Here is a 21,043-nt window from a genome sequence, read left to right on the forward strand (position 1 = left end):
ATAATTTACATTTCAACTGTGTATCCATTAACGGGGTGTCCTCGTTTTGTTGTTGATGTTGTGACAAGATACCTTGACAAAAAGCAACTAAGGGGAGAAAGAGTTTACTTGAGTTCACAGTTCCACATTCCAGTCAATCATTTTGCCTGGAAGCCAAAGGAAAAGGAAGTCAAGGCAGCTATTTCACATCACTTTCAATGTCAAAATCAGAGAGAGAACGAATGCATGAGCATGTATTTGTGATCAGCCTCCTCTCTACACTTATGTAGCCCAGGACCCAACACAGGGCATGGTGTCCCTCACGAGGTATGGGTCTACCTACCTCAGTTAACATCACCACGACAGTATCCCCACATATATGCCTACAGGCCAACCTAACGTGGACAATGCCTCATTGAGGTTCCCTTCCCAAATGATCTGGAGTGTGTCAAGGTGACAAAACTAACCATCACATAGATATTTTTGTAGCTGTAGTTATTTTACATTTTCTCCTAATGTCATGAGCAATTCATGGATTCCTGTTATAGTAGTGAAATGCTCTGGATATAGGCATAGACTGTCTTTACCAAATGTGTTTTATATTCCACACATTTTTATGCTACTAATTACGCTCCTCTAATCTCAATTTGAACGAGCCTCTTTAAAATTTTTTATAAAACAATTCTAGTGGTTTTTGTATTTTAAAAATGGCAGGAGTGAGTCTACACCATACAACAGGGCCCATGTAGGAGCTCTATTGAGAGGAGGGGAGAGGAGGGACAGAGAAGTGGGCAGACATCAGGACCCGGGACAAGAGTGAAGGAAGAGAAAGAAAGAGAGGTGGGCAAGACCTGCCTTTATAAGGAACTGTGCACAGGGGGTGTTCTTAGTGGCTGTAGCTGAGGATATATCCTGTCAGGACCCTAAGGACAGGCCAGTACAGATGCTTAACTGCTAACATTCCTTCCTTTTGTTTATTATAAAAAGGTGAGGAGTTAGAAAGGAGTAGCAGGTGAGGCAGGGAAGAGGGCATTGTGTTCTTGAGACTGCTTCCTGATGATCTGGGGGGACATCGGCCATCTTTGGGGGACCTGAGAGAGCTGGGATGCTGGCTATGTTCTAGCATAGCTTGCCTTTTTCACTTCATTGTCCAGGCTTTGTAGAACTGTCCAGTGCTGCTTGGACCTGGCAAGATGCTGTTCAGATTGAACCAAGTCGACTCCCTGGAGCTCACAAGAAGTCATGGTGAGGTCACCAGCCAAGATGGAGGAAAGCCACATGGTAGCTGTTAATGATTACATGCACATACACACAGAATTAAAAAGGAGTTGAGTAAATAGAAAGGCAAAACTGGTGTGTGCTGAGCAAGACAAAGCTGGCTTCTACATCCCTAGAGAAGAGATTGAAGGAAGAGCAAGAGACAGGAGGTAGAGAAAGCCGACCTTTTATAAGGAAACAGCAAATGCACACAGCGGGTGCTCTTACTGGCTTCAGCTGGATGACTTTTTTTTTCTTACTCTTGTTAAAAATCTTTGTCTTTGATTTCTGACACATTGGTTATAGAATATTGGTAAATTCCTATTTGGCATGAGTGTCCTGAGGGAAACTGAAACTTCATGGACATTCACATATCTTCATTGACTACATATCTCCCTAGATTTGGGATGTTTTCAACTTCTCTTTCCTTAAGTCACCACTTTTATTTCTCTCCTTTTCTTCTGATTCTTCAGCAATGCATGTGTTAATTCCCTTGATGGCATCCCATAAATGCCTTAGACTTCTCCTCCTTTATAGCCATTCTATTCTCTCCACTGACTAGGTGAGTTCACATCATTTATCTACTGCAGTTTTCATTTTGTTCACTATATTATTTCTCTATAGAGTCTTGTGCTTTGAAGGGCTAAGTCATGCATTCAGTTATTTTATTTTTCTATGTTGATTATATATATGTATGTGTATATACATGAATCCATTGTTTGAATATTTGAATATCTATCAAGTAGTTCTTCAACTGTCCTATTATGTCATCTCACACCTCACACAACATTCTTCTGTTCTCTGTCTTTATTTTTTTTTAATTGCTAAACAATAATCATTTGGGGGTATAATGGAATATTTGATAAACTTATATGTTGTACAGCACTTATACTTTTGGTTGTGAGCCTAGCCTTTAACGGCTGAGCCATCTCTCCAGCCCTGTACAGCACTTAAATTGAGATCTTCAACCTGTCTTCACCTCATGTACAGTAGTACTAAATATTTTGCAATGAAGATATCTTAAATTTATTCTTTTAGCACTGAAAGGGTATATGACTGTTATAATGGTGACTATTTTCAGTGCTCTATTCAGTTGACCAATAACTTTATCCTTTATATTAAACTTAAACCTTGTACCATTGGCTATCATCTCCATTTTTCCCACTTACCCTCCCCTCATAGCCTCTTGTAACCACCAATTTAACTTCTATTTCTGTAGATTTGACTTAGATTTTGTATGAAGGAGATTTGTGGTATCTGTCTTTGTTTACCCAGAATATTTCATTTAGCATGATAATCCATAGATTTATTGTCTGCATTATTGTCTGCAAATGACAGTTATTTTAAAGGTCCCTATCCAAATGGATTTGAAAGATGTAGGATATGGTCTTAGAGCATGCCTTAGAAGAAATTAAAGTTCTCAGTTCTACAGTTGAGGTTGATGGTTCTTTCCCACTGGCCTTAGTTACTGGCCTTCCTGAAGTAATTTTGGCATCCATGTTTCATGTGTTTCCTACTTTCCATCCTTTAGCCATTGCTTCAGTTCCCTCTTTTTTCTTCTCTCCCTTTGTTTCTTTGCTTCTTTGTTTGTTTGTTTGTTTCTTTCTTTCTTTCCCTTCCTTCCTTCCTTCCTTCCTTCCTTCCTTCCTTCCTTCCTTCCTTCCTTCCTTCCTTCCTTTCTTTCTTTCTCTCTCTCTTTCTTTCAATTCTGCATCTCAATCAATCTTTTTTGTACCAGGCTCACTTTTTACAAATATCTCTAAAATGCACAGTTGGTGGTGTCTCTCTTGACTCAATTCTTTCCATTACTCCCAAGGCCTTTCAGCATAAGGTTTAAACAGTTTGGCTCCATATGCAGCACCTTTCATAATTTTCCCACTGCTGATTGCACTGTTGCTTCTCCTCAAACTAAAGCATTTCCTGTAATGCACTCTGAAACCTCTTCCTGCTTCCCTCTCCTTTCTCACCACTCACCCTTATGGCTAATCAATACTTGTCCTTTGATTTGTCTTATGGGAAATGTATACCCCCCACTCTTCATTGTCTCTCCATTTACTTCTCATAGATTATGGGCATTTCTATCCATTGTTTCCATGTGATGATTAGTAAGTGAACAATTTGTTTGCATGACATATTACATGCATCTTAAAGGCAAGTATGGTTTTGTGTAACTGTGTGCCTGAGGAGTTTTTTGGTGTGTCTGTAGCTAGTATCTTCACTGAGTAAATGTGAATAAAATACATTATTTGTGTTATAGAAATACAACTTAATTTTTACTTTTTGGTGATAACTGCTGTGAACTGAAAACTAACACCAATAGCAACAACAATAAAGTTTACTGAGAGTTTAATATTTCAGGATGTTATGAGCTGAAGGATTTATGTGAGGTGTTTAGTTTAATATATAAATAACAGTGTGTCCTAAGGACTGTTAGTATCTGCATTTTACAGATGAGAGATCTGAGGCTCAGGGACATTTGAAGGCACCAGTTAAAAGGATTCACTTTAGTGCTTTCTTTAATATGCAAAGCACTCTGTGTCACAAGTATTATTCATATCTGCATTTTTACAGATAAGGGAGCTGAGACTCAGGCTTGAAGTAACTTGCCCATGTTCACACAGATAGCACCTATCAAAGCTAGATTAGGAACTTAGCAAGCTAAGCAATAGACAAAGTACTACAAGTACTTTGACTGTTGGGAGAAGGAGAATTAATTAGCGTCTCCCAACCACTTACTGGTTGTCCAATACAGATGCTTAGCCCTAAAACCATATACACATAAGCAACAAAACCAGACACAGCCAGTTGTATTTATATATATTTGCACAAATACATACATGTACATATACATACTTTAAATATATAAACTACACTATGTCATAAGGACTGTTAGTATCTGCATTTTATAGATAAGAGATTTGGGATTCGGAGACATTTGAAGACACCAGTTTGAAAGCATTGATTTGTAGTGCTTTCTTATATATAAACCACTCTGTCATAATTATTGTTTGTATCTGCATTGTACAGACGTATGCAACAATAATAATCAGAGAAAAAAAAGAGTCAGCTTGAGAGCTGAGGGGTCATGGGAAGGGTTCTAGGGAGGATAAGTGGGAATGGCTAGAGGGAGGAGAAAGTGATATAATTCTATTTCAGTTAAAAACATGATAAAACCAACTATTTAAATAAAAAGGAATACAGTTGTTTTCAATGTCTCTGAGGAAAAACATAAACTCAATGATTCCATGTTAAATACTTCAAGTTATAGCTGGATCTTGAGGTAGATTGACTCCCAACTTTCTGAGGAACTGCCATATTGATTTAGAAAGTGGCTGTACAAGTTTGCACTCTCGTCAATAGCAGATGACTGTTCCCCTTATTCCATATTCTCACCAGTATGAGGTGTCACTTGTGTTATTGATATTCTGACAGTTGTAAGATGGAATCTCAAAGTTGTTTTAATTTGCAGTTCACTGATGGATAAGAATGTTGAACATTTCTTTCAGTATTTCTCAGCCATTTGGGTTTCCTCTGTTAAGAATTCTCTGTTTAAAATTTACCAGGTTCTGCTGACTCCCCATGGGCGGCCTTACCTTGTCTGAGGAGGGAATGGGGGATATGTTGAGGTGGGATACTGGGGGGCAGGAGGAGGGAAGAGAGGGGTATCTGTGGTTGGTATGTAAAACAAATAAATGATTTATTCATAAAAAGAGAGAATTCTCTGTTTAGAATTGTATCCCATTATTTTTTATTGGATTATTTGTTTTTTTTTTCTTGGTATCTAGTTTTTTTGAGCTCTTTATATATTTTGAATATTACTCCTTATCAGATTTGGAGAATCTTTTCCCATTCTGTAGGCTGCCACTTTGTACAAATGATGGTATCCTTTGTCTTACAGAAGCTTTTATGTTTCATGAGGTCACATTTATTAATTGTTGACCTTAGTGCCTGCATTATTGGTATTCTGTTCCAGGAGTCTTCTCCTGTACCAATGAGTTCAAGGTTATTACTCACTTTCTCTTCTATCAGGTTCAGTGTATATGGTTTTATGTTGAGATTTTTTTTTCCATTTGGAGTTGAGTTTGTGCAGGTTAATAAATATGGGTCTATTTGCATTCTTCTATAGGTAGGTATCTCTTGGGCATATACCCAAAGGATGCTTCATCCTACCATAGAGACACTTGCTTAGCCATGATAATTGCTGCTTTGTTCATAATAGCCAGAAACAGAAACAACCTATATGTCCCTCAACAGAAAAATGAATAAAGAAAATGTGGTACATTTACACAATGAAGTATTACTTAGCTGTTAAAAAAAATGACACCATGAAATTTGCAAATGGATGGACCAGAAAAAACTCCCGAATGAAGTAACTAGATTCAGAAAGATAAATATGGTATGTATTCACTTATATTTGGATGTTAGCTACTAAATAAATAATAACCAAGCAACAATCTTAGACTCACAGAGGCTAGGTATAGAGGAAGGGACTTGTGGGGAGGATGGATCTCCCTGAGAGGAGGAAATAGATTATATTTTATGGCCTGGGAGCATGTAGGGACATGAACTTGAGGATCAGGTGAGGAGGGGGAGGGGAGACAGGGCTGAAAGAGAGAATGTGGGGAGAGATAGCTGGAATTGAGGGGCATTTGAGGAATGATGTGGAAACCTAGTATAGCAGAAACTCTCTAAATATATATGAAGGTGATCTAAGTAAGATCTCCTAGTAATGGGAGAAATGGAGGCCCAATTGACCATCCCTTGTTACCAAATGAGGCTTCCAGTACCTGGACTGTATTGAATTAAGTTGAGTTGTTGGCTAATGGGGTCTTATCAAAATGCCCAAACAACCCAGGCTGTTGATAATACAGTGGGTTGCTCTCTACAAACTGACATCTGGGTCCCACTGTTGAGGATAACACCCAAACAACTCACTGAATCTGGAGAAATCAAGCTTGTGCCTACATAGAGCTTTCGCTGCTATGTTCTAGTATCTCTGGGGCAGGAAGGTGTAGCTGGCAGTTTCTCTGGTCCTGACTGGCCCTGCAGTCAGGAGGAATCTCTCCCATCCACCTATGGTCCCACAGCTGCTTCTTAAATAATCACTCAGAGGCTTATATTAATTACAAACTGTGTGGCCTGTAGCTTTAGCGTCTTGCTAGCTAGCTCTTTCATCTTAAATTGACATATTCCTATTAATCTATATGTTGCCACATGGGCCATGATGCTACCAGTCTGCTGGCATCTTGTTGCTCTTTTGGTGGCAGCTAGTGTTGTGTCCCCTTGACTCTGCCCTTCCTTTCTCTGTATCTCTGCTTGGATTTCCCACCTGGCTGTAAACTGTTTTGCCATAGGCCAAAACAGCTTTATGTATTATCTAATGGGAGCCACATGTATTCACAGTATACAGAAAGACATCCCATAGCACTTCCTCTTTTCTATCTAATCAAAAAGGAAGATTTTAGCTTTAACATATTAAAATCATATATAACAAAACAGTTATCAAGCAAGAATTGCAGTTACAATATCTAGTCTATTGGTATTTGGCAAAATTAAAGAAACTATTTTATTATCCATTCTGTTCTTGTGAGTCTAAAGTTTCATATCTAATTTATCTTTCATCATGACTAAGGAAAATGATAGTTATAACTATCTAGTCTTCAACTCCACCAAAGACCCCAGAAGTATATATTACCTGAGTAAACAGGAAGTGCATTGTAAGCAACTTCCATAATTCTAGAAGTGACAGAGACAGCTGGCTGCCTGAACAGTCACAAAAAGTTCCTCTGCAATGTTGGAGCATCCATCTTCAGCCTATAGGTCTAGAGTTTCTCAGTTGCTTCTCTCTGTGTCCTGTAGAATGTCTGGCAGTCTCCTCTGCAAAGCTGGAACGTGAAGGATCATTCTGCCTTGTTTTGGCAAAATTCACTGGTCATTTTTTTTAATGGGTCTTGTATGTCCCGTTTATACAACATATTATCAAGCAGTCCAGGCAAGAGCATTTTCTTGCCCAAATGGCTAATTTTCCATAAAGAAAGCAAACTCCATATGGAGTTTCTTCAATGCCCATCGTCCTCTTTGAAATAATTGGTGCTGCCAGGAGCACCATTGTCCAGAAAAGTCTAAGTTTTTAAAACATTTTAAATGACATATTCTGTAGGTCTTTGCAATGTTTGGAGATTATCTACCTAATTGATATATATCTATGTATATCTAGAAAATATAACTAACATGACTATAAGTTTGATTACTGTAAATGACTAATTATTCTGTATTTTTAAATTATATATTGCAATTTTAAATGAGTTGCATAAACATAGTACCTTAAACAAGAGTAGAAATATATATAGCATAACAAAATTAACTTTAAATTTGTATCAATAAACCAAAATCCATAGCAATCTAAAACATTTCAAATGAGTTTTTGCTTTAAAAAAGTGGATTCAATATTCTACCCTTTTATCCTGTCCTATCTATATCCTACATTTCTATATCATATTCCCCTTTCTTCTTTTAGAAAGAGATTGACTATGACCAATAACAATTTGTAACCAAACCCCTAAATAAGGACAAACATCCATAATCCATTTTTTTTTGTGTGTGTGTGGGAGATGTGGGTGTAGTCTTCTAGGCTACTTCTTGCTGATTGGGGGTGCTGTTAATCTTATGGGGATTCTGAGAAAATTCAAAATAATGATCAAGTCCTGGGAAGACTGTCTACAACCTTTGCTGATAGATACCATCCATCAAGGTTCAGGAGGTCTTGCTTGATCAAATCCGATCCATCTTAACCTGGAACAAATCCACAGTCTCTTGCTTCCCGTGGAAACAAAAGCAGAGCCTCCTTTCCTAAGCAACATGTAACAAGTTGCTAAACAGTCTCATTAATAAAAAACCCAGAGCCAGATACTGAGGTGATAGCTGAAAGATCAGAGGGATAGAACAAGACAGCCACAAGTTTTTACAGCTAGGAAATCCTTAGCCCAAGAGAGAGCTGCTACTTCCTGTATACTCACACTTATATACCTTTCTGGGCTCTGCCATCTCACTTCCTCTCTCTGCCTAGTTACATCACTTCTTCTTTCCACCCAGCTCTATCACTTCCTGTCTGTTTGTATAGACCTCCAGACCTCTATGGTTAACTAGTGCTGGTATTAAAGGCATGTGCTACCATGCCTGGCTTTGTTTCCAGTGTGGCCTTGAACTCACAGAGATCAGGATGAATCTCTGCCTCCTGAATGCTAGGATTGTGTGCTACCATTGCCTGACTTCTATGTTTAACTATAGTAGCTGGTTTTTTTTTTTCCTTTGATCTCCAGGCAAGCTTTATTTGTTAGAGCACAAATAAAATATCACCACAGCTACATATCTTTAGACCCACATATTGAAGTCAAGATATCTTTATATATATATATATTGGTTTAACTCAGTAACCTTTACAATTAAATGGCTGTCTCCAGCTAAAAATTCCAAAAATAAAATAATATGTAGTATCCAGATTCTTTGTGTAATTTCTATCCTTACATGGCTTGTCTTTTACATTATTCTTATTGTCTCTTTAAAGGATTTATTTTTTAAATTATTTATTTATATTTATATATTCATTTTTCTTTCTCTTCTAAGCCTACATATATTTTTACACACAGTGTAAATCATTTAAAGTTTTATTACATCTGAATCTGCCTTATTGTGAATCTATAATCCTTTTCCGGCCAGGGGAGACTTTAAACTGTTAAGTTACATGGCTAAGATGAAAATCACAACCCTGGCTGCTGACTCAGCCTCCCTCAGCTTCCCAACATGGAAGTGGTACATTTACCACCTGTTCTGTGAGCTCACCACTGACTCTGGAAAGCAGTGGGTCTATGCCTCCCTCAGGGAACGTGTAGCCCAGCAAACTTTTTTTTTTTTGTCTGTACTAACAAAAACTAAACTCACCATGCAGTGTGCTGCAGGACTTCGAGACACCTCTGTGTACTGTGGTGGGAATATGTCATGCTGTAGGTCAATCCCTCACACTGTGAACTGGCCATACTGTAGCTTACTCCACGGTGTATCTATATCATGGCTTGCCTGAGAGACACAACTAAGAATTTTCTTTTAGCTCCATTTTAGGATATTTTTAAAAAGGCTTTCTCAGGTTTTGGGTAGAAATTCTTGCTACCACATTGGGCACCAAATGTAGTCAGAAAATTTTCTGATCCTGCCTGGCCCTGGGGTCTGTAGGAATCTCTCCCACCTGCAGTCCTGCAGCTGCTTATAAAATAATCACTCAGAAGCTTATATTAATTACAAACTGTATGGCCTATAGCTTTAACTTCTTACTAGCTAGTTCTTTCATCTTAAATTAACCCATTCCTATTAGTCTATATGTTGCCATGTGGCCATGGCATTACCAGTCTACTGGCATCTTGTTGTTCCTTTGGTGAGAGCTGGCATCTCCTTGACTTCACTCTTCCTCTCTATGTATCTCTGCTTAGATTTCATACCTGGCTGTAAGATGTCTTGTCATAGACCACAATAGCTTTATGTATTATCCAATGGGAGCACATATATTCACAGTGTACGGAAAGACATCCCACAGCAGGAAGGTAGTCTGCAGTCTACTAAATAGAAATATAAGCACCATCCCAGCCACAAACCTTTGACCTACAATCTATCCTGCCTGCAAGACATGGTAGGGCAATAGTGGTTAAAAGATTGTGGGTATAGTCAACCAATGTCTGATTTGACTTAAGGCCTACTCTGTGAGATAGGACCCGTATCTGACACTGCTTGGGTGATCAAAAGAACTAGAGACTAGATAGCCCAGAGACCTACGTAAAACCAAACACTACTATTCTAAAAAAAAAAAAAAAAGTAGTCATCATCAAAGAAGCTTTCTCCTTCAGCATATGGGAACAGATGCAGAGACCCACAGATAGACATTACACACACACACACACACACACACAGAGAGAGAGAGAGAGAGAGAGAGAGAGAGAGAGAGAGAGAGAGAGAGAGAGAGAGAGATATGCCACCTTGAACACTGTATTTTCCAGAAAGAGAGAGAGTGGAAGGCTGAGATCTCACTCCTTCAACTCTTAATATCATGGCATCAATCCATCCATGGTGGTCTCATATCTCTCAACATTATTGCACTGAGAGTAAACTTTCAACACATGAATTGGCAAAACACATTATAGACTGTGTTATATATATTACAGTGGGGCAGGGTGTAAAGGTTGCATGCTAGATGACTACATTCTAGCAAATATTATAAAGTCGATTTCTATAGGAGGAGCTGTGAATAATGAAGAGCCATATGCCATGTAATTACATGGAACCCCACAGTCAGATACACTGTAGGTTTGCAAGGTGCTGATGAAAGAAGACAGGGGCAAGGAGAAATTAGTAAACTAACACAACAGTCAGGTGTCATGCTGATAAGTTCAAATACATCATAATTTAAAAAGTCAAAGTAAGGGGTTGGGGATTTAGCTCAGTGGTAGAGCGCTTGCCTAGCAAGCGCAAGGTCCTGCCTGGGTTTGATCCTCAGCTCAAAAACAAACAAACAAACAAACAAACAAAAAGTCAAAGTAATCAGTCATCTATTCATCATCTGAGAATAAAAGAGGGCATTCCTGGAGATGAAGTAGTAAGCTTATGGTCACACAATGAGTTAGTAGTATGGACTAGTATAAGTACTAAGGGTTCCACACCAGGAAGATGATTATACTCCTTCACATACAACTCTTCATAGAGTATAGGGAAGATTCATTTTCTTACCATTTCCACTATGCATATCCCAGGTCTTTAACAGAAAACCACATATTAAATAATAATTCTCTTGGTATTATTTATTAATTAGTTTTGTCTTAAACAAAAGGGGACTCAGAAGACTCTTATGACCTCTTCCTTAATTAGTTGAACAAAGGACCCAAAGTTAAGGATTTAGAAATTCTATCTACTCAGAATTTTTTGTTTTGATACAAAAAGTTGGATGCTGAGAAGCAATTAACAGGAACTTTTGAAAGTTAGATTATTATTTCTTTCTTGTGTTTGGACATTTTGCAGCCATGTTGATGGTCTTAATTAGGAGATTTTGTAAGCCACATTGAAATGCTCAAGCTCAGAGCATCCAAAGACTTAGAGCTGAAATTTAATTTTGGACAGGATATTACTTTGCTATAATTAAACTACTTTTTGAGGACATTGAACGGGGATAAAAGATACAGAAAATTATGACCCACCTCCATTCTACAGGACTACAGTTGTGTATCACTGTGTCTGCCACTCCTATTGTGTGGGGACTACATGTATGTACCACTATGTCTGCCACTCCCATTCTTCAGGACTAGCAACTCTGTATCTGACACCCCTTTCTGCTGTATTATATGCACGTACCAGCCTAGCTGCCAGTTGTCTTTCCTTAAGAAAATCTTTGCTTTTATGTTTGTGCTGGTTAACATTTGTAAATAAAATGGAGACACCCTGAGACCTTTTGTTAACTGATACGTGGAAACCACTTCTTCTTCTTCTTTTTCTTCTTCTTCTTCTTCTTCTTCTTCTTTTTTCGAGACAGGGTTTCCCTGTGTAGTGTTGCGTCTTTCCTGGAACTCACTTGGCCCATACTGGCCTAGAACTCACCGAGATCCATGTGGCTTTGCCTCCTGAGTGCTGGGATTAAAGGCGTGCACCACCACTGCCGGCGGAAACCACTTTTTTTAGGTACTGATTTATCCCTTCTGAAGAGGAAGACATTTCATGTTTGCAGAGACTGACTCATGATTGATGCTAAAGGCATAGTTGCTGTTCACTCTCAGTTGTTGTTCTTAGTCTTATTCTTTTGGTGGTTTATTGTCGCCTGGGGGACCAGCCTCCAGGCAGCACAGGGCTCAAAGGGAAAGCCACAGTATCAGCATGAACTAGACTTTTTTTAAAATCTGGGGTTGGGGAAAAGACACTCACTTACTCCCTTGTTGGTTTTCCTTTCTTATTCACAAACCTTAACTTTTATAAAAAAAAAAGTGAGTCAGCTGAACGTTAAATCTGCAGTGTGCAGATCCATATTAGAAAACTGAAGTCAGGAATGGGTGCAAGGAATTTACAATCGGGTGAGGAAAAAAAATTAGAGATACATTTTACAATTGCAAATTGCTGACTTTGCTTCTGTAAACTTGCTTGCGTTAGACACTGACCCATCCTCTCCCTGGAAATAAGTAAAAAGTTTCAGAGCCCAGCTGTCGGCCTTGGGACAAGGTCTGCAATTATAAATTAAAATAATAATAAGTCCCTGTTTAAAAAAATTCCTCAAAGAGGACCCAAGATAAGGACCATCTGGTGAGTCCAGCAAACTAGGTCAAATGTCAGCCAATCAGAAGCCTATAACTATGCGAACTCCCCTCCAGAGTAACTGCTCCCCCTAGAGCTCCCCGAGCCAACCAGTTTACGACTAATGTTACAAAATTTCCCGCGTAACAAAATGATTGCTGAAATATATGATGATTTTTAAATTGGGCCAAACCCGGGGCACCTGGTATCTTATGCTAATTTTGTAATTTCTGCCTTTAAAAATGCTTGTAACCGCTGCTCCGGGCTCTCTGACTGACCAGGACAGAGAGCCCACTTGCGCCAGTGCTGAATACATTCCTCTTGCGTGTTGCATCTGCTGGTTTGGAATCTTGGTTTCTGGGGGAGCCCTCTCACAGACGAAAGTATCCCAGGGCTCTGGGGTCTTTCAGGGCTGTTTTGTATTTATGACCCTAGCTTAATGAGTCAGACAGCTCAGCTATGTGTCCTTATGAACTTTAGATTGTTTTTCTGAGGTTATCTATCTTAAAAACCGTTAATAAGGCATCTTGTCTAACCTGAAGTTATTTTGAAGTTGTGTTTTAGTTAATGGTGCACACTGAAACCTGTGGCTGCATCTTTTCAGTATTAAGAAGATTAGAGCCAGCTTCGCTCCTGGGGAAAATTCAATTGTTTTCCTTAATTGTGAACCTGAGCTGTGATCTAAAGCAGATCCTAGGTGGAACTCACAGGCCTTAATTATGAAACATATCCTTGTATTTATTTTTATTTATCAAAACTCTGTATAAGCTATCATTATTCTTATCAATTATACAGTAAAACTTAGGGAGGAATCATCTTCTTGACAATCCACAGATAAAAATGCCCAGTAGATTGGTATGTATTCATGAGGTAAACACGCTTCATTATAGGCAGTGGAGGTCTCTCCACATCCAGTCACACCATGCCAGATACCAGAGAAAGATTATAGCAGCAAACATGTAAAGGTACAGCAGAAATAAAAGACATTCCAGGGTCTATAGTCCCACGGCCTTGCCTAAACAAGATTCACCCATCTGAGAGTTTCCTCCTGGTGTGCTGACACCTTGAATTACAATTGTCACTTTCTGCTCCTCTGACATGGCCACCAGCAGTGGTTTAATTTAAATATTCAATCTAAATGTACTGCATACTTATTCTGAAACTAGTGAAATTCCTCTAAATTTATGCATGCTAGCTACACCCCTATTTGGTAGACATATCCACTTGGGTTTTTCCTTTAATATCATATATATTGAATGAATATAATCAATGCTCTTTTTTTTCACTTTTTAAATGTTTGATATTATAATGTAATTACAACATTTCTCACTTCCCTTTCCTCCCTCCAAGCCCTCTCTGCCTTGTTTGAAGTAATAGTTCAGTTCTCATATTTTTCTCCATCTTTCCAGATGATTTTAGCTTGGGTCAAGTGGACAAAAAAGCTAACCAGGACACAAGGGCACATATATCTATTCAATTATTTGAACAAAGTTTGTTTATATCTCAGGGAAGTACTTGCCTCAGATGATATCAGATTCACCTTGTGTTTACCCCCTTAACTACTTTCATGATGATGATGATGATGATGATGATGATGATGCTGATGATGCTGCTGATGATATTATTATTAGGCTGCTCTTGGCTGCTTAGAATTTACTATGCAGTCCAGGCTGGTCTCTAACTCATAGAGACTCACCTTCCTCTGCCTCCCAAATTCTAGAATTAAAGGCTTTTGCCACCAGACCCAACCAGCTTCCTGATTATGAACATTCTGACATCATTTTTTATTTTCTTTATATATGGTTATCTTGATTTTCTTCCACTTACTTGCTGATTAATGGCTTTCTTCACTACAGTACAAGCTCCTAGAATTTGTATTTTCCTAATGCTTTTTTTCCATCCAAGTCAATACCTGACCATGCAGGTGGTTAAGAATGCTGTCCAATGAAAGAGAATAATTAATATACATGCAAAATGAAAGCAACATACGCATGCATGTATGTAAATCTATATGAAAGTTTGTTCTGCATTGAGTTAATTGGTCTTGCAGAGAAAGTAACTGCATAATAATTATTTTTTATTAAGAAAAATTTTTCATTCATTTTACACACCAATCAAAGATCCCCCTCTTCCCTCCTCCTAGCCCCCAGTCCCCCCCAACCACCCTCATTCCCCACCACAAGAGGGCAAGGCCTCCCACCAGGAAGCATAAAGTTGCAACACATTTTTTTAACCAATTCTTTACTAAAGAGGAGAAAATATAGTACACTGTCTGAATTACCTGCAGCTTATTTTTTAAAGCCCCTGGAAATTTACTTTGAAATGCATAAAATAGAATTAATTAGTAGGTAGATTGAGGAGTGGTTGAGTGGAGAGATACAGGATGAAGCAAGTTTGCTAAAATATTGATGTTGAAATTATGTGATAGCTGCAAAGATGTTCACTGAAAAATTAAATGTTTCTGGTTCTAAGCTTTCATAAGCAACTCTCAGAAAGAAAAAAAATACCCAAGTATATTCATATTTTTAACAGAATTTAAATTCAAGATTCTGTAATTTCTATACACTTAAAATTGAACACAGAGAGTAACTGGCTAACAAGGACGCATTCAAGAGAGTTCTTTATTATATATTAATCAATAAACAGTATTCTTATATTTGGTGAGATTTGCTAGAATAACAACTGGGCATTCATATGGTCAACCAGGGGTTGGGTAACTAGAACACTGGATCTCTTCTACCCTTTCAACCTAAGATCTGCATGCTGGTTCCAGAGAACTGGGCACAGCCAAAAGTTGTAGGTGGCTCATCATTGGTACTCATTGCAACAGAAAAAAATCATGTTCTTATTTGTGACTCATAAACCTCTCAATTTAAGAAAATGTCCTCATCATTGTAAAGATGAGTCAGTGGCTTTCTACCCTGTGGATCTGTGTACTTATGTCCTCTTTTGATATTGGTAGTTCTACCATGGGGAAACACCTCATTATAATAATTTTAATAAGAATCTAAAGATGCTCCCACTAATGTAACAGTTCCATATGCCTGACTTTTGGTTATTACAGCCATGCTAGTAGTGCATGTTATGTTCCATACCTATTTTACAGATGTTGAGATTGAGTTAAGTGATCTTGATAATTTATATATAAATATAATCACTGTATAGTATAAAGCCAGTAACTTAGAATTAGCATACAGGTTTCTGAGGCTAATTCATTTACCTAGAAAAAAACTTAGGCAAATTTCTCAATGCTTAGTTTTTTTTTTTTTAAGCAAAAAGAATGAGGAGATAGGACATGTGAAAAAGCCATCCAAATAGTGATGGATTTTGGCTGGGTTGATTTATGTTTGTTACAAATTCTTAAATCAGTCCCACTGTCCTGTTATTCTATATTCAGTGTAGGATCTAACTTTCTGAAAGAAAGGTTAAGACCCAGCTTCAATCTCTCCATGGGAAATTACCCTGATCTTTAAAGGTTGATGGGTGACAGTAGCTATGAAGGACCTTTCCTGTGTTGTTATTGGTACCTGTTGTATGCTCTTTCTTGTCTCCTGTGGAGGTCTCTATTCTGGTGATGCACACTGATATAGAGGGTTAAGTGGCATTCTGTGCATTCTATCAGCTTCCAGGAAGCTGTCAGAAATATTCTAAAGATAGTCAAATCTTTGAATGCCTCACTCAGTTCCCTTTCACTGGTGTTTCTTGGCATGGGAATTAATGAACATTGAGTGTAGAGTCATACATACCTAGATCCACTAATTTGTGAAGTCATGCAAAATGCTCATTATCTCTAAACTTCACAGTTTTCATTTTCATAATAAAGTTAACTATAGCATCTGCCATATACGGCTGTGGCATTAAATGAATCAGTGCCCATTAAAATTACAGCTCATTACCCAATACCTTGAACAATTAGTAAGAATTTCATGCAATTTCCCTTACGAGTGTCTAAAATAATTAGAATAAGGATGTCAAAAAGATATTAATATCTCATCTTCATTGCAGAAATATTCATTCTAGTTAAGATGTGGAAAGAACCTAAATGTTCATCAGTAGATGAATGGATAAAAATGTGGAATGTGTTACAACAGAATGTTATTTAGCTTCAGGAGAGCAAAGAATTGTGAAATAAACAATAGTATGAATTAACCTCAAAGATAACACACTAAATGAAATGAGAATATAAAATACACAGCATCATTTTAATTTTTAAACATTTATTTATTAGTTCATTGCTTATGTGTGTGTCCATGCACACATGTGTGTTAGCAATGTGTGGCCCTTAGGGAACAACTTGATGAAGTTCTCTTGACCATGGGAGACTCACAGATTGAATTCAGGTTGTCTGTTTTAGCGGCAAATACCTTTACCCACTGAGCAAACTTACTGACCCTAGAAATGCTTCTTATATACTCAACAAAGTTTATTTCTATCTGATTGGATGGAATTACATTAACATATTTTTGAAATCAGAAAAACTTTGCATCAGAAAAACATTAGTGGGGCTCTAGCTGTGGAGTACATTTTAATTTGTATAATATCTTGCTAATCAATAAAATTATCCTTTCTGAATTTACAATCCCAAAGAATTTTATTTTCCACTGTGTGATATTTGATGTTTGTACTTGATGGTGTTTTAGCTGTATTTCTTTTTCTTGTTTAATTGTTATATAGAGGTAAAGAGTATAAGCCTCTGACCGAGGATTACAAAATGAGAATTTAGGAGATTGATTCTGTAGGTAACTTCACTCCTGCTCTTTATATGACAGTGATCAAACATGTGGGTAGAAATGAGAAAGTGGCTCTGGCCCTTGATCTTGCTACTTTTCCAAATCTTCATCTTCTTTCTAACACAGGGTCTTTTCTCTTGATCCCAGTGTCTGACCTGTTCCACAATCTCACATTTTACCCAGGTGAGCTGTGATTCATCTCCCTTCTTACCCTCACATCTTTTCTACACCCCATCCTCAATTGTGTTTTTATAATTCCCTTGTTTCCTTTTCTAACTACTCTTATGAATTTCCATATAGCAAATGGCTTAGTGTATGTTCTTTTGCACAGAAATATAGAGGATCACAATGGAATGCTACAAAAATCGTACACTGTCAAGCTCTGTAACTTATAAGACCTACATAAATTCTTAGAACAATGCAAATTAGCAAGATTGAATCATGATGAATAGGAAATATAAAAGACAAATAAGGAGTAAAGATATCAGAGTAGAGCAGTAACCAAAACCTTCCAAGAAAGAAAAGCCCAAAACTAGCTGTCTAGATCTATTTATTTATTTATTTAACTAATTTTCATTTTCCCAATATATACACTCTATTTTTAAGAAATATAGAATTTCTTTAAAAATTCATAGTAATTAAATATTTGTAGAATTTGAAAGGTAGCCAGATTTTAATACTAGGATTTCCTTTTAGGAATTTGCTATTTCTAAGGACCGCCCCCCCTCAAAAAAAAAGGACTCAAGAAATAACAAGGCTTGAGAGCCTCTAGGAACTGAACCAGGTATAGCAGAGAAACCCACCAAATTACAATTTCATCTCACATGCATGTCTGAATCCAGGCAGGAGAAATTACCCTTGGCTCTACTAGTATTAGGAAAAATCACCAAGTTGACAGAGTTTTGCATCCTTTTCATCTTCTTGCTCAAATTTCCCATTAGACATTATGACCATTTCAGCATCTCTTCTCCAGAGAGTTTGTTCCTATTTTCTTTCCTTTGGTATGTATATTTGTGAATCCTCAGGAACAGTGAGTGATTAAATGTGCCATTCTTTGCAAGGAATTCAGTTAGTATGCAAAGAAACCTAGAGTATTTTTAAGAGCTTTGGGAGAATGAATGAATGCTTACCGAAAACTTCAGAAATCAGATAAACCAACAACACTGGTTTGCTTAGAGCTAGAGAAGAAAGCCTTGTTCTTACATGTTTTCCTCTTGCAAGTAAGGTCAGGTTTTATTATACCCTTTATGAAAAGCTTAACAAAAGAAACCAGTATGGTACTAAAAATACATATTCATTGGTGTGTGTCTTTTGGTAACCCACAGACAGAAGATCCTAAGAGATCACTACAAAACAATTACCAATGAATTAGAAAATCTGTAAAATTTCTTGACATGGAAACATGTTAATATGTACATTAATTACACCTATGTTTAGCCACAATACAGAAAATCCAAAGTGAAGACAAACACTTGAAGATGTTTTAATATTAATTATCATCAATTTTTGGAGAGGAAGTTCATATATTTGAAAAGAAGTAAGCAAATATTTGTACTTTAGCAGGGATGTCTTAAATAAACAATTCTCTTCTAAGAACAGTTACATTAATTTCCAATGGACTCTGTCAGAGATCTTTTTTTCCCCTCAATTCTGTTTATGTCCACATATCTTATACCCCTTGTGGAAACAATCTTACTGAGGTCTATTGGAACTAAGTCCAAGATCCTAATGAAAAAGTAGAAATGGTGAGCTACAATTTTGTTATGACCAAAGTCACCTTGTGTTTCTTCCTCCTCTCAGTTACAGAGGAGACCTTTAGTGAAAGGCTAACATGTGTCTTTGGGATTCATATTCCTGACATACTCAGGTATGCCAATGTTGCCAGTTAATTCTCAGTTAATCAGAGAAGAGCTCTTACACAGCCACCACCCCCTTCAGAGATACCAATAAATGCACGGCTCTGCATCATTCATAATAAGCATCCATCCAGAGGGCAGCAGACTTCTTCAAGGACCTAGAGGAGTAAACAAAATTGTTAGAAAGTGAAATTCAGTACAAAGGAATTTCCCATCAAACATTTATTGGATGCTTTTCTTGTTTTAAGACGATGTAGTTTCTAGCCATATGTGATAAATGTCACTGTCTGTTAATCAGAGAAGGACATCAAATGCACTGAATTCCTTTCAGCAGAAGAGTTTGACTTTCTTCCAGGGAGAAGATTTGAGTTTTGTTTTCATTTTATTTTTTTCTAAGCCATATACCTAAATATCAACTCATACCATACCTATCCTATTTTATAATGGAAAACATATTTCTAGGATCTAGGTATGTAACATCAAAAGAGACAGAAACAAATCCTATCCATATAGACTCTTAGTCTTATTTGAAAGATAAGCATCAAATAATTGTTTATTTAGCAAACTTCTTAATCAGGGTTATGATAAGGACTGTGATAAGGACAGATTTAGTCTTGAGACCAGTGAAGGCTGACATAAGGGAAACATTGCAATGAGCCTTAGAGAGCGATTAGAGTTGAGAAGGTGAAATGCCAAGTGATAGTTTTAAGAACGTTGCAGGCAGGAGAAAACATGGCAAAGGGATGAGACATTCAGGCACAGAAAGTGCTTCAGCAACGAAAGCTAGACTAAATGTCCACATGACAGAGAGGAAGAAGAATGTGGAGAGACTGACAGAGGTAGATGAGGTCAGATGTGTCCATGACGGCCTTCACAATATTCCCCTGATACTTTAAAAAGGAGAACATTATTAAAATCAGACCAGTGATTTGTCCAGTACCACATCCTTCTGGGAAATGCTTATGGATGCAAATGGATTTGCTGTTAGACTCACTAGGCATGACTGGGTACCCAGACTGATTCATGCCATTACATCCCTTTAAATGGTAAGTTTCTCCAATGGATCAGAAGATTTGATGGTCATTCCTACCGTGTTAAATTCTAAAGCATATCCAGAGATCTATAGGGAATACAAAGACAAATCCTACATAGCTATGATGTCAAGAAACTGAAACTATGTAGGGCACTGGGGTATTTCTATTGAGAAATACCAAGATTCTATTAGTTAAACAGTCAATATTTATGTGTCATTATTATTGCTGATACTGGTGTCTTTTAATGAATGGCTGCTGATAAAAGATTCTTAAGCTGCTGAATAGTTTGGGGGCTTGGAAGAAAGGGAAATGAAAGCTATGAGCAAGGATAAATTATTTTATTACCTGACAATATCTCCAAATGCCTTCAATATGGGCTTATTTATATACTGCAATCCATGCTTGGCACACAGTGACTTCACCAGAGGTGCCACTTTGTGATAATTATGGCGTGGCATTGTGGGGAATAGGCTAAGAAAAAAAAAAAACAGGAGATGTGAAACTTGCACCTAAAGAGAAACCCAAAAGAGTTTTATTTATTTCTAAGTAAAAGCTTATCAATAATGCAGACCCAGCTTTGGCCTTGTACAAGCTTTCTAGCAAGCCAGATCGCTTACTCCCCAAACTCTTATCTTTTAACATCTCTGTAATCCATGTAGATGCCAAGTGTTTGGTAAATGTTAAGGAAATAAATATTAGCTCCATTTCATATGCTTAGTTTTGGTCAGGTCAAATGAGAATATGGGTTAGCTAGGATTTTGAATTGCGTAGGAGAATAAGAGATCATGTCTTTTCCATTTTTGTCTCTCTTCTGTTCTTCCTATCTAAAACCTATCTGTTGAACAGATAAGTATTCACTCAGGTCTAGTTGTGA

The 21,043-nt window shown here is 37.5% G+C and overlaps 1 protein-coding gene across 1 annotated transcript in view; it reads right to left on the minus strand.

Annotated features, from left to right (window-relative positions):
• Positions 1-19,196: 19,196 nt before the first annotated feature.
• The window catches only part of LOC118583188 (fatty acid desaturase 2-like protein FADS2B), a 38,194-nt gene continuing 36,347 nt past the window's right edge, over positions 19,197-21,043 (minus strand). The window contains exons 11-12 of the mRNA XM_036186585.1: positions 20,515-20,640; positions 19,197-19,293 (exon numbers count right to left, since the gene is read on the minus strand). Coding sequence (XP_036042478.1) covers positions 19,245-19,293; positions 20,515-20,640 — 175 coding nt within the window. The 3' untranslated portion in view covers positions 19,197-19,244. The remainder of the gene's footprint in view (positions 19,294-20,514; positions 20,641-21,043) is intronic.

Source organism: Onychomys torridus, chromosome 4 (assembly GCF_903995425.1).
Source record: "Onychomys torridus chromosome 4, mOncTor1.1, whole genome shotgun sequence".
In the NCBI taxonomy this organism is placed as follows: Eukaryota; Metazoa; Chordata; class Mammalia; order Rodentia; family Cricetidae; genus Onychomys; species Onychomys torridus.